The sequence below is a fragment of the Ursus arctos genome, unplaced genomic scaffold (assembly GCF_023065955.2).
Source record: "Ursus arctos isolate Adak ecotype North America unplaced genomic scaffold, UrsArc2.0 scaffold_25, whole genome shotgun sequence".
Classification (NCBI taxonomy): domain Eukaryota; kingdom Metazoa; phylum Chordata; class Mammalia; order Carnivora; family Ursidae; genus Ursus; species Ursus arctos.
In genome coordinates, this window is record NW_026622930.1 from 12,983,703 (window position 1) to 12,996,804 (window position 13,102).

The 13,102-nt window shown below is 48.8% G+C and overlaps 1 protein-coding gene across 9 annotated transcripts in view; it reads left to right on the forward strand.

Moving 5' to 3' along the window:
* TTC7B (tetratricopeptide repeat domain 7B) overlaps window positions 1–13,102 on the forward strand; it is a 249,895-nt gene that overhangs the window by 170,242 nt on the left and 66,551 nt on the right. For all 9 annotated transcript variants that reach the window (XM_026515458.3, XM_057318629.1, XM_057318630.1 and 6 more), the window contains one exon: window positions 10,938–11,054. In XM_026515458.3, the coding sequence (XP_026371243.3) occupies window positions 10,938–11,054 (117 nt within the window). The remainder of the gene's footprint in view (window positions 1–10,937; window positions 11,055–13,102) is intronic.

The window sequence follows — 13,102 nt, forward strand, 5'->3', positions numbered from 1 at the left end:
GGCCTGCAGGTTTATTTATTTTGGCGCTTTTCTGTACAAGATCTCAAGTTCTTCTAAGTGTTTCATTCAACAAGTCAAAGTATGGAGTATCATCGTCAGACTTAATGGAAGGTGTTTCCTGCAAACTCTGGATCCCCAACACCTAGCCTAGCGGTTGCCATGCCGCACACATTAATACATGTTTGCGCAATGAATGGTTGAAAGTAATGACCCTGCTGAGCAGTCTGGGAGCCTTAGTTCACAGCTAAGCTTGTGTCTACCTGTGTTTCTCCGATGGTCCATTTTGGTCTGAATCTGCCAAGTTTGCTATATAAAATAATGATTTCTGCTTACTGCATGTGGGTCATGGAGATCCCCTGTTAGTTACCCAGCCAACTGTGCAGAACACGTCCGACAGTCCACATACAGTTGAATGTCAGTGCATTCATAATGGTCTTTTTGCATTTTAAGGTCGTGAAAGTTTACTGTTTAGTATTTGTTTAAAAACGAAACAACAAAAACACCTGAGAGGAAAGAAGATAAAGAAGACAATCTCCACATTTATCCCATGAGTATCTCGTGGGAATCTTGAGCCAGAAGCAGCTGGTGGGGATCAATAACCCCACCCACAGATGATCTGATTCACTGTCCTTTGAATACCTCCCTAGTTAAAGGTCAGAGAGCCCCCGCTTTCTGCCGAGGCCGAGGAAAGCAGCATCCCCGCCTTCATGCCGCTCACAGTGACACATTAAGAATTACTCTGGAGTGTACCGAGTGCCTCAGAGGAAACAGATCGCCACCCTGGCCCCTGGAGAGCAGCGCTCCCTGTAAAAGCTCCAGCCCCCAGGGACAAGGGTCCTGCTTTTGGTCTCCTTCGCACCGCTGAAACAAAGCCAAGCAAAACCCAACCAAACCCTTCGTGCTGTACTCCATGAGAACACCAGGACGTCAAGTCGGGGAATGTGGGAAACGTAAAACAGGCCAGGATTCACAGCGCAGGTTCCTGGTGCAAGGACGCGAGGTCCCATCTGGCATCCGATCCCAGAGAAGCATTGTCCTCCTCTGGTCCCAGAGTGCTGGCTCAGGTTCCCAGCACCCTGCCCAGTTTCCTCCTTTCTGGCTCCCATCCTGACTTTGAGTGGAGGGTGCCATTTTGATCCTACAGAGCCTCACGGATTCCTCTGTCTTTGTCACATCTGGCTCTGGGCTCTGCCCCTTCTAGGCCCAGGTGATTGGAGGATTCCCATTCTTTTCCCATCTGCCATCATCCACCGAAATAGACCCAGATGTCTCCTTTCTTCACTTGAGCTCCCATCCTCAGACTTGGGAATATGGGGAAATCGGGGCCATGGGAGCTATGTCAGAAATAAAGACAGGGAAATCCTCCAGAGAGATGGCCTTTGGGAAGGGGCTGGTCAGTAGAGTTGCTTGTGGTCACTCCCTCCCACATTTTGGAAATGACCAAGGGCTTTGTGGTTCAGAGAGAATAGGTTTTGTTTTTTTTTCAAGCCAGATAGTTTAATGGGAAGACTTACTTTCAAATATTTCCTGTTCACCCATTTACTTACTAGATGGCTACTGTGCCAAAGGCTCTTGCTCACCAGCTTACTGAGCGAAGCAGAGTCAAGGAGTCCTCGGCCCCTCACACCACTGTGAGACAGCGCTCGAGACAGTCCTGACCGTCTATGTCTACTCTGTTGCTGTGGATAGCGCCACGTGAAAGGGCGCCTTCAAAAAAAATGCCAACCTCAGACACAGGAGGAGGTCTTTGAGACACGGGCAGTGTGATTCCAGGCGTGTTTTTCATTCACCCTGTCAGTGTCATTTCCAGCTTGGGTGCTGGTTCTAGTCACTAGTCTGAGTTGAGATTAATAGCTGAACTGGGAGCAAAAAATGAGCCAAACTGGGGTTTCTTAAGGTGATTTATTTTAGCTAAATATGTCAGTTGTTTGTTTGTTCTAAAAATACCGCTAGAGGGATGGGGGAGTATTCCAGATTGTTGACACTTTGACTGAAATGAGAAGCAAAATGTAACTGATAGGGGATCTAACAGGAGTTCCTGCCTGTCATAGAGAGGAGGCCGGATTAGGATACCGGGAGGTGCAGCCGAAGCCTCACAGACGGCAGGTTGGTCCGCAGCGCCCGCCCCATCCAGGATGAGGGGCTGCAAAGTTGTGGAGGGCGAGGTTTCTGCTCCTGATACTTGAGTTTGTTAAATAAATGTGGGGTCCATCTCCCCAGGACTCAGCAGCCCTGGGAGCCTGGGCTGAGATGACACTCAGGGTGACAGCGAGGCCAGTGTGGGGAAATGCTGAATGACCTCCCAGAAGGCCCGGCACGTCAGGCGGTATCTCCTTCTTGAGCAACTCGGGACCTTAAAAGTGGTCAGATTTGTAGAACTTCCTCAGTGGTTAAAAACTCCCAGATAGAACTTCGCGGTTAAGCCACTGGGGCCAGTTCCTGGGCAGGACTTTATCCCTAGAGAAGAGTCATAGTCTTCAGACCCCCCTCTGGTGCTTTGTGGGCAAACCAGCCGGAAGTCAGCGTGTGCCTTGGGGTTTTGCAAATACAGCCAGGTACTCAGATTTGACTCCTGAAAAGCTTGTAAACTAGGGGTTTCTGTCTGGCGGCCTGTGACTTGACATTTGCTCGCCGAGTCCCATTAGGTCAGCGCACATTTTAAAAATGTTTGGATTTGATTACCTCTTGGGTAGGCAGGCATGACTCCAAACGCTCCCTGACATCTTGAGCCCGGCTCCTATTTACTTGCCTGGTTGTGGAAGACATTTGAGTTTTCCGTCCCCGATGAGGACTCCCAATGGCAGTAGAGGACCATTCAATGCTCTGTAGACTCAGGGGGTGCCCTGTACGTGGGTGGCAATGTGAATGTGCCCCCTGGGTTGGTACGCTGACCCTCCCTGGAGAGACTCTCAGGGAGGACCTGGACGGGGTTCTAGGGCAGCCATCAGAAAGCCATCCCAGGAATCCCTCCAGAAGGTACGGAAGCATTCTGTGCAAGATCATGGGTAGGGGCCCCCTTCATTTGTGAGCTTAATGGAAGTGGTTGATCAGAATTCCCACTGAATTGAAGCATAAAATACTCCCAAAATTCTTACTGGAGTGAAATGAACACAGGTAGAATTTCCTAAGTGTGGGGGTTATGGGAACTCTTTCCTTTGGAGGTGTTTTAAACAAAATCAGCCCATTGAAGGTTAGGATGGAGAGTTATGAACCAGAGTGGGGGTTCCTGAACTTAAATTTGCACACAAATCACACGGGCGTCGTGTTACGTGAAGATCCTGGCGCACTGGATCTAGAGTGGGTGGCTAGTCTGCATTTCTCACAAGCTCCCGGGGCTCGCTGAGGCTACCTGCCCCAGACCACACTCTTGAGTAATGGAGCATTACAGGGACCGCTCAAGGCCTTGTCCAGCTTTGGATTAATTGGAAAGATCTATATTCTTTTTCTAATGAGCCAATGAACAGTGTGTCAATATAGCAATGAGGTCAGCCAAATGGTCAAAGAAATTGTCTATTTCCTGTGTAACAGTTGAGTAGCTAGACCATTCATTCAGGTGACGTTTATTGAACATTCCCCATTAGTGAGTCCCCGAGCAGTATTTGATGTCACGTGAACTGGTTCCTTACTGCCCCTCCCTTCCAGCTATTGTCAGAGGACCCTCAGGACGGTTTGAGGGTGCGGCTCTGGGGCCGGCCTGGCTGTAAACCCAGCATCATTGTCCCCTCTGGTGGGGAAGGGGGCCCTACTGAAGTGTGTCAGGCCCAGCAGCTCACAGGCCAGGCACGGTATTGATTTTCAGCGGCAGTGACTCAGCCCAGGATCAGAGGCTGCTTTTGTGCCGAGAACACTACCATCTGGGATTGGGTTGCTTTGAAGCCCAGCCAGGAGAGGCTCCAAGAGCAGCACACAGTAGGCCATCAGAAATGTTGGTGACAATGACATTGAGTTAGATTCCCTTCTTGAAAGCCACACTGGAACCCGGAAGAAACCCCTCATTCTGCTCTGAGGGCTTGGTTCGATTTATTGGATAACATTTCCTCTGCCTGACCAGCGACGGTCTGCTTCTGGATCCTTTCATACTTCGTTCCCAGCTGACTCATCTGGCTTCAAATTCTCATCTGTCTTCCCCTCGTCACCACATGCTTTTGGCACATCTTTGATTTCTCTTACCGTTGTGATCCGTGGCTGCCAACCATCTTCTCGATGTAAAATACCATTTCAACATACCTGCACCCCCCGGCCCCACTCTGCCCGACCCGTTTCTTTTACCTGGTGACAGATTCTCACTTTCTTTCAGGTGTATGGCAGCCAGACCCACCTCAGCTCCCGGGTCAGACCCCCCGGAAGTGAGAGATGGGGATGGCATTCAAGGCCCCCACGGCCGTTGCCTCACTTGGGCGGATACCACGTGCTTTCCTTCACAGCTGTTTTGCATCCCTGCCTACATTCAGCAGATAAACAAAGGGCATGCTGAGCCCAAGAGTGTTCAAACACAGGCCAGCACAAAATACCAAATGTTCAAGGTTCCCGTGATTTTCATTCTGGATCAGCTGCCTTGAACACGGCATTGACAGATCGGCTAATTAGTGTGGGGTTTTGTGTATTAATATGCATATTTCCTCCTTGATGCACTTAATGAGCACAGTTTTTTTAAAATACCAGATGAGGTTGGAGGGAATCATTAATTTAATATTTCTCTAAACTTTTCTCATTTACTGTCCTTGAGAGTTCTTCACCAGAAGGCTTTGTAAGGCATATGAAATTTCAGAATTTAGAAATACCTACCCTTGGGCGCCTGGGTGGCTCAGTGGGTTAAGCGTCTGACTCTTTATTTTGGCTCAGGTCATGATCTCAGGGTCATGAGATCAAGCTCGATGTCGGCTCCGTGCTGGGCATGGAGCCTGTTTAAGATTCTCTCTTTCTCCCCCTCCCTCTGCCTCTCCCCACCTCCCTCTCTGGGAAAAAAAAAAAAAAGGAAGGAAGGAAGGAAGAAAGGCTCTTTTACCTCTATCTCAGGCCCCAGTCTCGCATCCCAGATTCCAGACAGCACTCCCGAGCATATTGTGGACACTCACACCTCCCTGCCTATGCCAGAGATGTTGTCCATCTGCCTGCCTGAAAGGCCCCACCCCAGCGCCCCCTGGGAGGGCTCCACTTCTTGTCTGCAGTCTTCCATGACTCCCAGGCAGAGTCTCCCTTTTGTGCTGCTGCAGAACGTTGTCCCTATGTCCATTCATCACATACCATGTGTACAGAACACTAGACCATGAGCAAAGATACCATGTCGGATTCCCCTTGGTAGCCTCAGGGGTATAATGGGCACTTAGAAAATTATTGACAACAGGGGCGCCTGGGTGGCTCAGTCGTTGGGCCTCTGCCTTCAGCTCAAGTGATGATCTTGGCATCCTGGGATCGAGGCCCGCATCGGGCTCCCTGCTGGGCGGGGAGCATGCTTCTCCCTCTCCAGCCCGCTTCTCCCTCTCCAGCTCCCCTGTGCTTGTGTTCCCTCTCTTGCTATCTCTCTCTGTCAAATAAATAAATAAAATCTTTTTTAAAAAAATTATTGACAAGGGGCTCCTGGGTAACTCAGTCAGTGAAACGTCTGACTTCGGCTCAGGTTATGATCTCCGGGTCCTGGGATCGAGCCCCACATCAGGCTCCTGACTCAGAAGGAAGTCTGCCTCTCCCTCTCCCCCTGCCTTTCCTGCTCCCCCTGCCTCTCCTGCTCATGCTCTCTCTGTATCTCACTGTCTCAAATGAATAAATAAAATCTTTAAATAAATAAAATAAATAAATAAATAATAAAATGACGAAAGGATGACCAAATTTGAATTCATTATCAGGTACACTGACATATAGGTGGACAACTGTACAAATACAGAATCTTAACAGAATAAAAAATCTTTTATATGTATGAGGTGAGGAAGGAAATAGCTTTCTGCCTGAGGCTGGGGGTCATGGAAGGTGTCCGACAGTGGGGTTGTCACAGTTGGGTGTGGGAGGGGCCCTGGGGAGAGGACTTCCGGGAGGTCGATGCAGCACCGTGAGTGCAGCACGGAGATGTAAGGGTCTACAGTGAGCTCAAGGAGTGGCCCCTGAGGTCTGGCAGGATGAAGTTAAACGAATGTTACTCTAGAGGTGAGGGTCTCGTGGTAGGGGGCAGTTTCCAGGGAGTTAGGAAAGTCTTCCTGGGGATGATCATTAGACATTAAACCTGGCCGTGACAAAATGCCACTTTGATACATTCCCTAAGGTGCCCTAGGACAAGTCACAATGCCACATGCCCCAGAGCTTCACCAGGGGGGGTGTATCTTCTTTCTAAATTCTACACCAAGCCAAACGCAGCTATTATTTCAAGACGTATCTTGGAAGTCATAAGAAATTCCAAAAATAGGGTTAAATACTATTTCTCTTCGGTTTAATGATTTACTGAGTCCTTCAAATAACTAGAATTTTACACACACTGGACTTTGGGGTGAAAGAGGCAAGTCACAAAAAGCACAGGCCAATGCGATCATTTTTTGAAGAAGCATGGATGACGTATCCTAGGAACAATTCCCCAGAAGCACAAACCCCATCTTCCTGCGGCCCCACTTGAGTTCCAGGGCCATAATCTGTCCCTAAATCAGGAATCCTGCCCCATATTTGTGGCCAGGTCCTTTCTCCTGCTTGGACTCTAAGTTCTTTGAGGGCAAGGGACTATATTTTGTACCCACTTTTAATCTACACAGTAACACAAGTCTTTGCACATCATAGGGTTGTAAGTATTTGGCAACGGATTAGAAAATGCTGTCTATCTTCATTAATGTCAGGAGTGCAGTTAGAATATTTTAAGTCACTCTCCTATGTTTCTTGTTCAGTGGATCTGGGTTTGCAGTTCTGTTCTACCAATGACTGGTAGTGTGAACTTGGGTAAATTACTCTCAACCTAACCTGCAGGGTTGGTGTAAGAATCAGTGATTAAATATTTAAAGTGTCTGGCAGAAGCTGTTGTTCTTATTTTGCTTGTCTTGAAAGCAGAAGTTTCCTGGCTTGTTGCTTATTATTCCACAGTTGAGAGCTCTCGTATTTTCTGGAATTGCGTTTCCATTTGGGAGCTTTAGCTCCTAGTACCTAAGGTTGGCTTTACTAAGGTGGGGGGGCGGAGGGGAGGAGCTATTTGACCTGCAAGATGAGTAGATGCTTAAAAAGCAGAAATGGATGGAAAAGGCATTCCAGACAGAAAGAATAATAGCATGTGCAAAGGCCCAGGGTCATGAAGGAGAGTGACATGGAGGAAGTTGATCATGGCTAGAATGGGAGATGTACACGACGGGCAGTGAGCAGACCGAGGCTAAGCATTTGGGCAGGAGCCAGATCAGGAACAGCATTGTGTGTGAGATGCTGGATTCGGGCTATCAGTAACGTAGTCAGATTCGTCTGTCAGCAAGCTGCTTCTATTCTTCATTAATTTCCTGTACGTTTCAGTGAGTCTTGAACCAAAATTGTTGTAAATAGGTTGATGAACTTTGAGCCAGGTATGGGGGGTAGAAATAGACTACTTTCCCAGCATGTGACTTCTTACCAAGAGAAGCACCTTACTTAATTCATGGTCGTACTTGGCTGATATGGGCGGCAAACCGTCTCAGTCTGCAGTCCCCCCCCCCCCCCCACAACCTGCTCTGCCAGGTTGGCAGTTCCACATGCTGGAATGTCGTCGATGTTGGTTTGTCCCAGGCTTTTTCATGACTTCTCTCTTTTTTTTTAAAGATTTTATTTATTTATTTGGTAGAGGCAGAGAGAACAGGAGTGGAGGGGAGGGGCAGATACAGACGGAAAAGCAGGCTCCCCACCAAGCAGCAGGGAGCCCAACATGGGGCTCGATCCCAGGACCCCGGGATCAGGACCTGAGCTGAAGTTAGACACTTCACCGACTGAGCCACCCAGGTGTCCCCTTTTTCATGACTTCTCGTTTTGTCCTCAGGGTTTCCTCAGTAGGTTGAATCTGTAATATCTTCGGACATCATCTGCAGCAAACCAGTGCCAAGCCTTGTTTGTGTTCTCATCATTTCTGTGCTAATATAGCACACCCCCAGCCAGATGTTTTCGAACAGTCTTGAAATGTGTGAGCAGGGTCCACAAATGTGATGACAAGCATCACTTGTCCTCTTTTCGGGATTGTTCTCTGCCCTTAGCCAAGCCAAAGTTTGGGGACGTGGAGAGAAGGAGTCGTCTCCTGGAGGCGGCGCCTCTGTCTCCTGCTCTTACGTGTGCATCCAGGGGAATACCAGGGTTCGGCTTGTCGGGGCGTTCTGCCTGTCGGCTGGGAGGCATCTGACAGCAGCTGCCAGGCTTTGTTTTTGCTCCCCCGCCCGTGTTTTCCGACTCCTTCTCTCTGCCAGTCTCTCTCTCATGCTGTTCCTCCTGCTTCACTTCCAGGTGCCTTTCCCATCATTTGTGCTCAGCAGTTCTACTATTGTTCTTCCCGTCTGGTTCTTTAAATTCAGCCCACACCTTTTCAACTCCATATCCTGAGTCAAGTGTTTGAAAGCTGTTATTTCATGTTAATTAGAAGTTCTTTTTCCAGCCAAGAAGCCTTGCGTGCAACCGTTCCCCCAAGTTGAGGCTTAGAGATGAGCTCTGGCATTTTGTACTTTGGGAACAGTTAAAGGACAATTGGACAATTGGAGCTCACCGCCACTGCATGCGGGGCAGCCTTCCCCACGGCCTCACGGCCCTCCCTGGGGCAGGTGAGCTCCAAGCTTGGCTAAGCCAGAAGAGCTCCGTGCGCCTCCTGGAGAACATCACCACGGTCCTATGTGGCGTCTCCATTGGCCAAAATTGCTTGGCAGCCAGACCGGGGGGGAGGGGGGATCTCTGGCCTCTGAATAGGTCTCTACCAAATGCTGCAAGGTGACCCTTTGGCAGCTTCTCTTCCCTTTGTAACACATCTCCCAGGTGACCCAAGTTTGGTGGGAGATTCTGGTGGAAAAAGGCTTCCACCACTTTCTGGACTGGTGAAGAAATTAGCAGGAGGTGGCACCTGGGTCCTAAGAAGCCCCTCAGGGAACTTCCACTTCTTGAGATGTTCTTGAGCAGAAGTCAAGCCCCGTCTCACGTCTGGCCTCACCCTTTATGCCCACCTGCTTGTAGATCAGAGGCTGCATCCCTGTCCTCACCTGGCCCGTTGCCATCCTCCCAGGTGTCGACAGAGCCAGGCTCGGGGAGGCCGCAGCCCTGAGCCCTCCGAGAGCCACCAGCAGCCCCTTGGGCATCCTGTGTTCCATTTGGAGGGAGTGGGGGATACTAACCCATTCCAGAGCTGGGGCAGTGATGCATTAGGACCACCCTCTTTCCATCTCCCACTGAGAAAAAAGAGACTTTCGTCCTCCAAAGTGCCATCAAGTGCGGCCATTACATCATGCGTGGTTGAGGAATTCTCTTGTATGTCTAACTTAAATCACTGGAAATGCATTTCTTAGTCTTCTGTGGTTTGTAGAGAAAGTGGTCAATGAGCAAATGAGGATTTAAGGCCCCCTGGCCTCAGCACAATCCTCGGCACTGTGGAAGTGAGGGGTTGGTGTTCTTTTGTGGAAGGGAGATAAATACCACCCACCAAGAAGGGTTGTTACAAAGATCACCTTGGTTGTGTTTGTGAAGTGCCAAACACAGGACCTGGCACGGAGGAGGTTTTTAATAGACAAGAGCTTCCCCCGTCTCTTTCTTCTCTGTATTATCATTAACAGCAAACACTGGCTAATGTGATAGAGAGTAGAGTAGACAGAGATATAAGCTTGGAATTGTTTGATGAGGTGGGGTTGTGGCTGAGATTAGAACTTAGGAAGAATTAAGGAGAGCAGTAGATTCATACAGATTCAAACTGAGGACATGACATGTATATTCATAGAGTTAGGAAAGAAACCTGGCCTTTGGCCAGTAAGTTATTTTGGTAGGAGTAAAGGGTCCAGCGGGACGCATGGCACAGAATGGGGCGGTAAGACAGGAGTGGCCGGTGGGCAGGGCGCCTTCGAGGACTCAATAAGGGATTTTGACTTATTATTACAAACAGTAAGGAATCACTGAAGTTTCTTGAGCTGGGACTGAAAATGATTTTTAGAGATCTTCATAATGCAGTGCTTTAGAGCTGGGCAACTTGGGGAACAGGAAGACCACCAGGAAGGCATCTGGGCTCATGCTGGGGCCTTCGCAAGGATAGTACTAATGAGCTCGGGGACCAGGGGAGCTGATGTCTTCAGAAAGGCCTAAGTAGAATTTGGGAATGGGATAACCAAGAGGCCAAGAAAGAGAGAAGGGTCTAAGCTTAGCTCACAGAAGGTCTGGACAGAGGGTAGAGCCATTGGTGGTAACAAAAATAGGGAAAAGATAGTTGGTGAGGTCCTAGCCCTTCAGTAGCAGGGCTGGGAAGATCTGAGGAGAGAGCCTGCGCCAGATGCCCCCCTTCTTTATGTGCCATTTTGAAGCTTGCAAGACTTATTCTCCTTCACAGGATGAGGATCTTTGTGGAAGGGAGTTGTCGATCGTTGGTATCAAAGGTGTCACGTCCCGTGTAAATCTGTAAATAAATCAGGATTTGCTTTTAATGCATTTTTGAAGTTTTGCAAATAAATTGGTTTTGTTTTAAAAAGCAGGCTTTTAATAAAATCCCCATGATCTCAATAACATTAGCCACTCTGATGTTTTTAAGCTGATCACAAATGGTCACGTTGGGTGCACCTGCATTTGCCTGCAATCTACAAAGCCAGATACTGAGCTGGGAGTTCAGGAACCCTTGGCCCTTGCTGCCACCGCTTAAGCTTCCCTCGGATCAAGCCTTTGCCCGCCCTGTTCTAGAATGAGTGCTGTCGCTTCCTGCTGTAGGCCCGGCCGCGTGATTTGGTTCTGGTGGGGACTCTCTGGCTTGAGCTGTGTTCTTTTCTCCCTTTGTCTCTCCATCGTAGACTACTGTTTTCCAAAGTGAAGTTGGAGTCACTGTGCCGGGGCCCGGATGAGGCGCTCCTCACATGTAAGCACATGTTACAAATATGGAAATCCTGCTACAACCTGACCAATCCCAGGTAAGAGGCCAGCAGTGCCTGTTTTGCGTGATTTTTGCATGGGTCCCCGCCTCCCGGTGCTGTCTCCGATGGGCACTTAGCAGGCAGGCATGACCCCTGCCGCCCTGTGCCCCTCCAGGCCCTCGTGAGCAGCAGACAGTAGGGGTGAAGCCGTACACACCCCATTTGTGTAAGAGAAGGGGCTTTTCTTCCAGTGGCTGATGAAGCCCCCAGATCAGGGGTTTCTTTTCCTGTTGCTGCCACAGTGACCTACGAGGCCCAATGCACAGCTGATCTCCACCTGATTTCTCTCGACTGGCCATTTATTTAAATTCTTGGACAAGTCTTATCATCTTTCTGGTAATTTATGGATAGACTAGTCAATTATATACTCCAGGTGGGGGTCTTAGAGTAGTATTTAAAAGGCCTGCAGAGACAGCAGGCCACGTCCTACTAAGGAGAGTAGGAATCGCTATGGGCATGATAAAATATAATTTTCAAACAGGTAAAATCATGACGTAAACAAATACAGATAAGCATGTATCAGAGGCTTTATGTGCCTCGTTAACTAATGAGTAATGAGGGAACCAGTGAAATGTTAAGACTCGTTCAGAGAAGAATTTGAAAGATAGATACACTGAAATGAATTTGCAAAGAAATGCAAAAACAGTATCCTATAGGACAATGAAATACATGGTTTGGGGTTGTCTTCTACAGGGTGGAAATCAATTGTATCTCATTTACCTACAGAACAGTAAAATGACCTTAATCAGTCGGAGTCAGTCAAGGGCAACCACCAGACCAAGGCAGATAATCGGGGGAAGACTCGCTAGTCAATCCCCAGCTCACCACTGAAAGATACCCAGTAACCTGTTGTGCCCATTTTCAAGTCTTGGGCAATTTTTCCTGGCATCTGTTTAAATTACTAAGTGTGTCCTGCCCTTGGAAGGAAGTCATTTAATGAAAAGGGACCTAATAATTCAAGTGCATTCAGACAACTGCTCATACATTTGGAACATTTTTCAAGCTCATAGCAAGATGTATGGACAGCCCACACTAGGATCTTAAAAGTCAGGAGCCTAAAAATATTCAACTCAAGTCATAAATGTGTACTAAGGATGTCGCTTGCCCCGTACAGCCCCCAGGAGGTGACAGGCTGGTTGGTGGCCTTGATGTGCAGGCTGTGGGCCTAGGGAGAGGAAAGGTGGGATGGGCCTTAGGGAAGCAGCAGAGTTCGGGAAGGGTTCCATGTGGGATTTTATTTCTGCAGTTAAAAGAGCATATTCAAAATCAGCGCCCTCCGTGTTAGGGGACGGGTCCTTGTGAACTGACATTCGACAGAGTTGTGACCACAGACGGGCTTTGTGGGCAGTGCGGCCGGAAGGGAGGGAGCTCACACTGTCCAGCCCCACGCCAAGCAGGCAGCCCTGAGACCCCTTGCAAAGCCGGAGTCTCGAGAATGAGCCAAGAATCCCCTCCGTAGCCACAGCCTGTGGCACGTGACTGCCCCGTGCTCTGTCTTCCTCTCGGTGAAAAGATGATCCTGAAACAGGCCTCTTCCCTTTTGCGGATATGTTCTGAAAATAAAGATCATTTTCATTTTTTAAAAATTCTACTTTTCTAAGTCTATAAGCAGAAATAGAAAAGGCCCATGTTATGTTCCCGAAAAGCCCCCCACTCCCGGCCTCTCAGCAGCAGCAGCAGGGTTTTTAGGGAAGAGCCTTGGCCCCAAGCACCGCTAACGGGAGAGCCTCCCCAGGCTGCTTGCTTCCGTCCCGGAGCATTCCTTTGCCTGTACCCCCGTTCGAAATGAGAAAATAAACCCATCAGCCTTCATGTTGCCAATTTTCCCTCAGTTCTCCACACCTCTCCCACCTCCCCACATTTCCTCCCACTTAGCAACCAAGAATATTGAATGTGAGGAGAAAAAAAATAGCAGAATTGGAAAGCTTTTTAAAAATACTTAACCAAATGCCTGGGCTGTGTCCATACTTCCTCCGTTTCCTGAAGGATCTTTCAGGGCCAGAGCAGGGAGGAACCCTGGCTCCAGACGCAGAGTCTGGACGGGG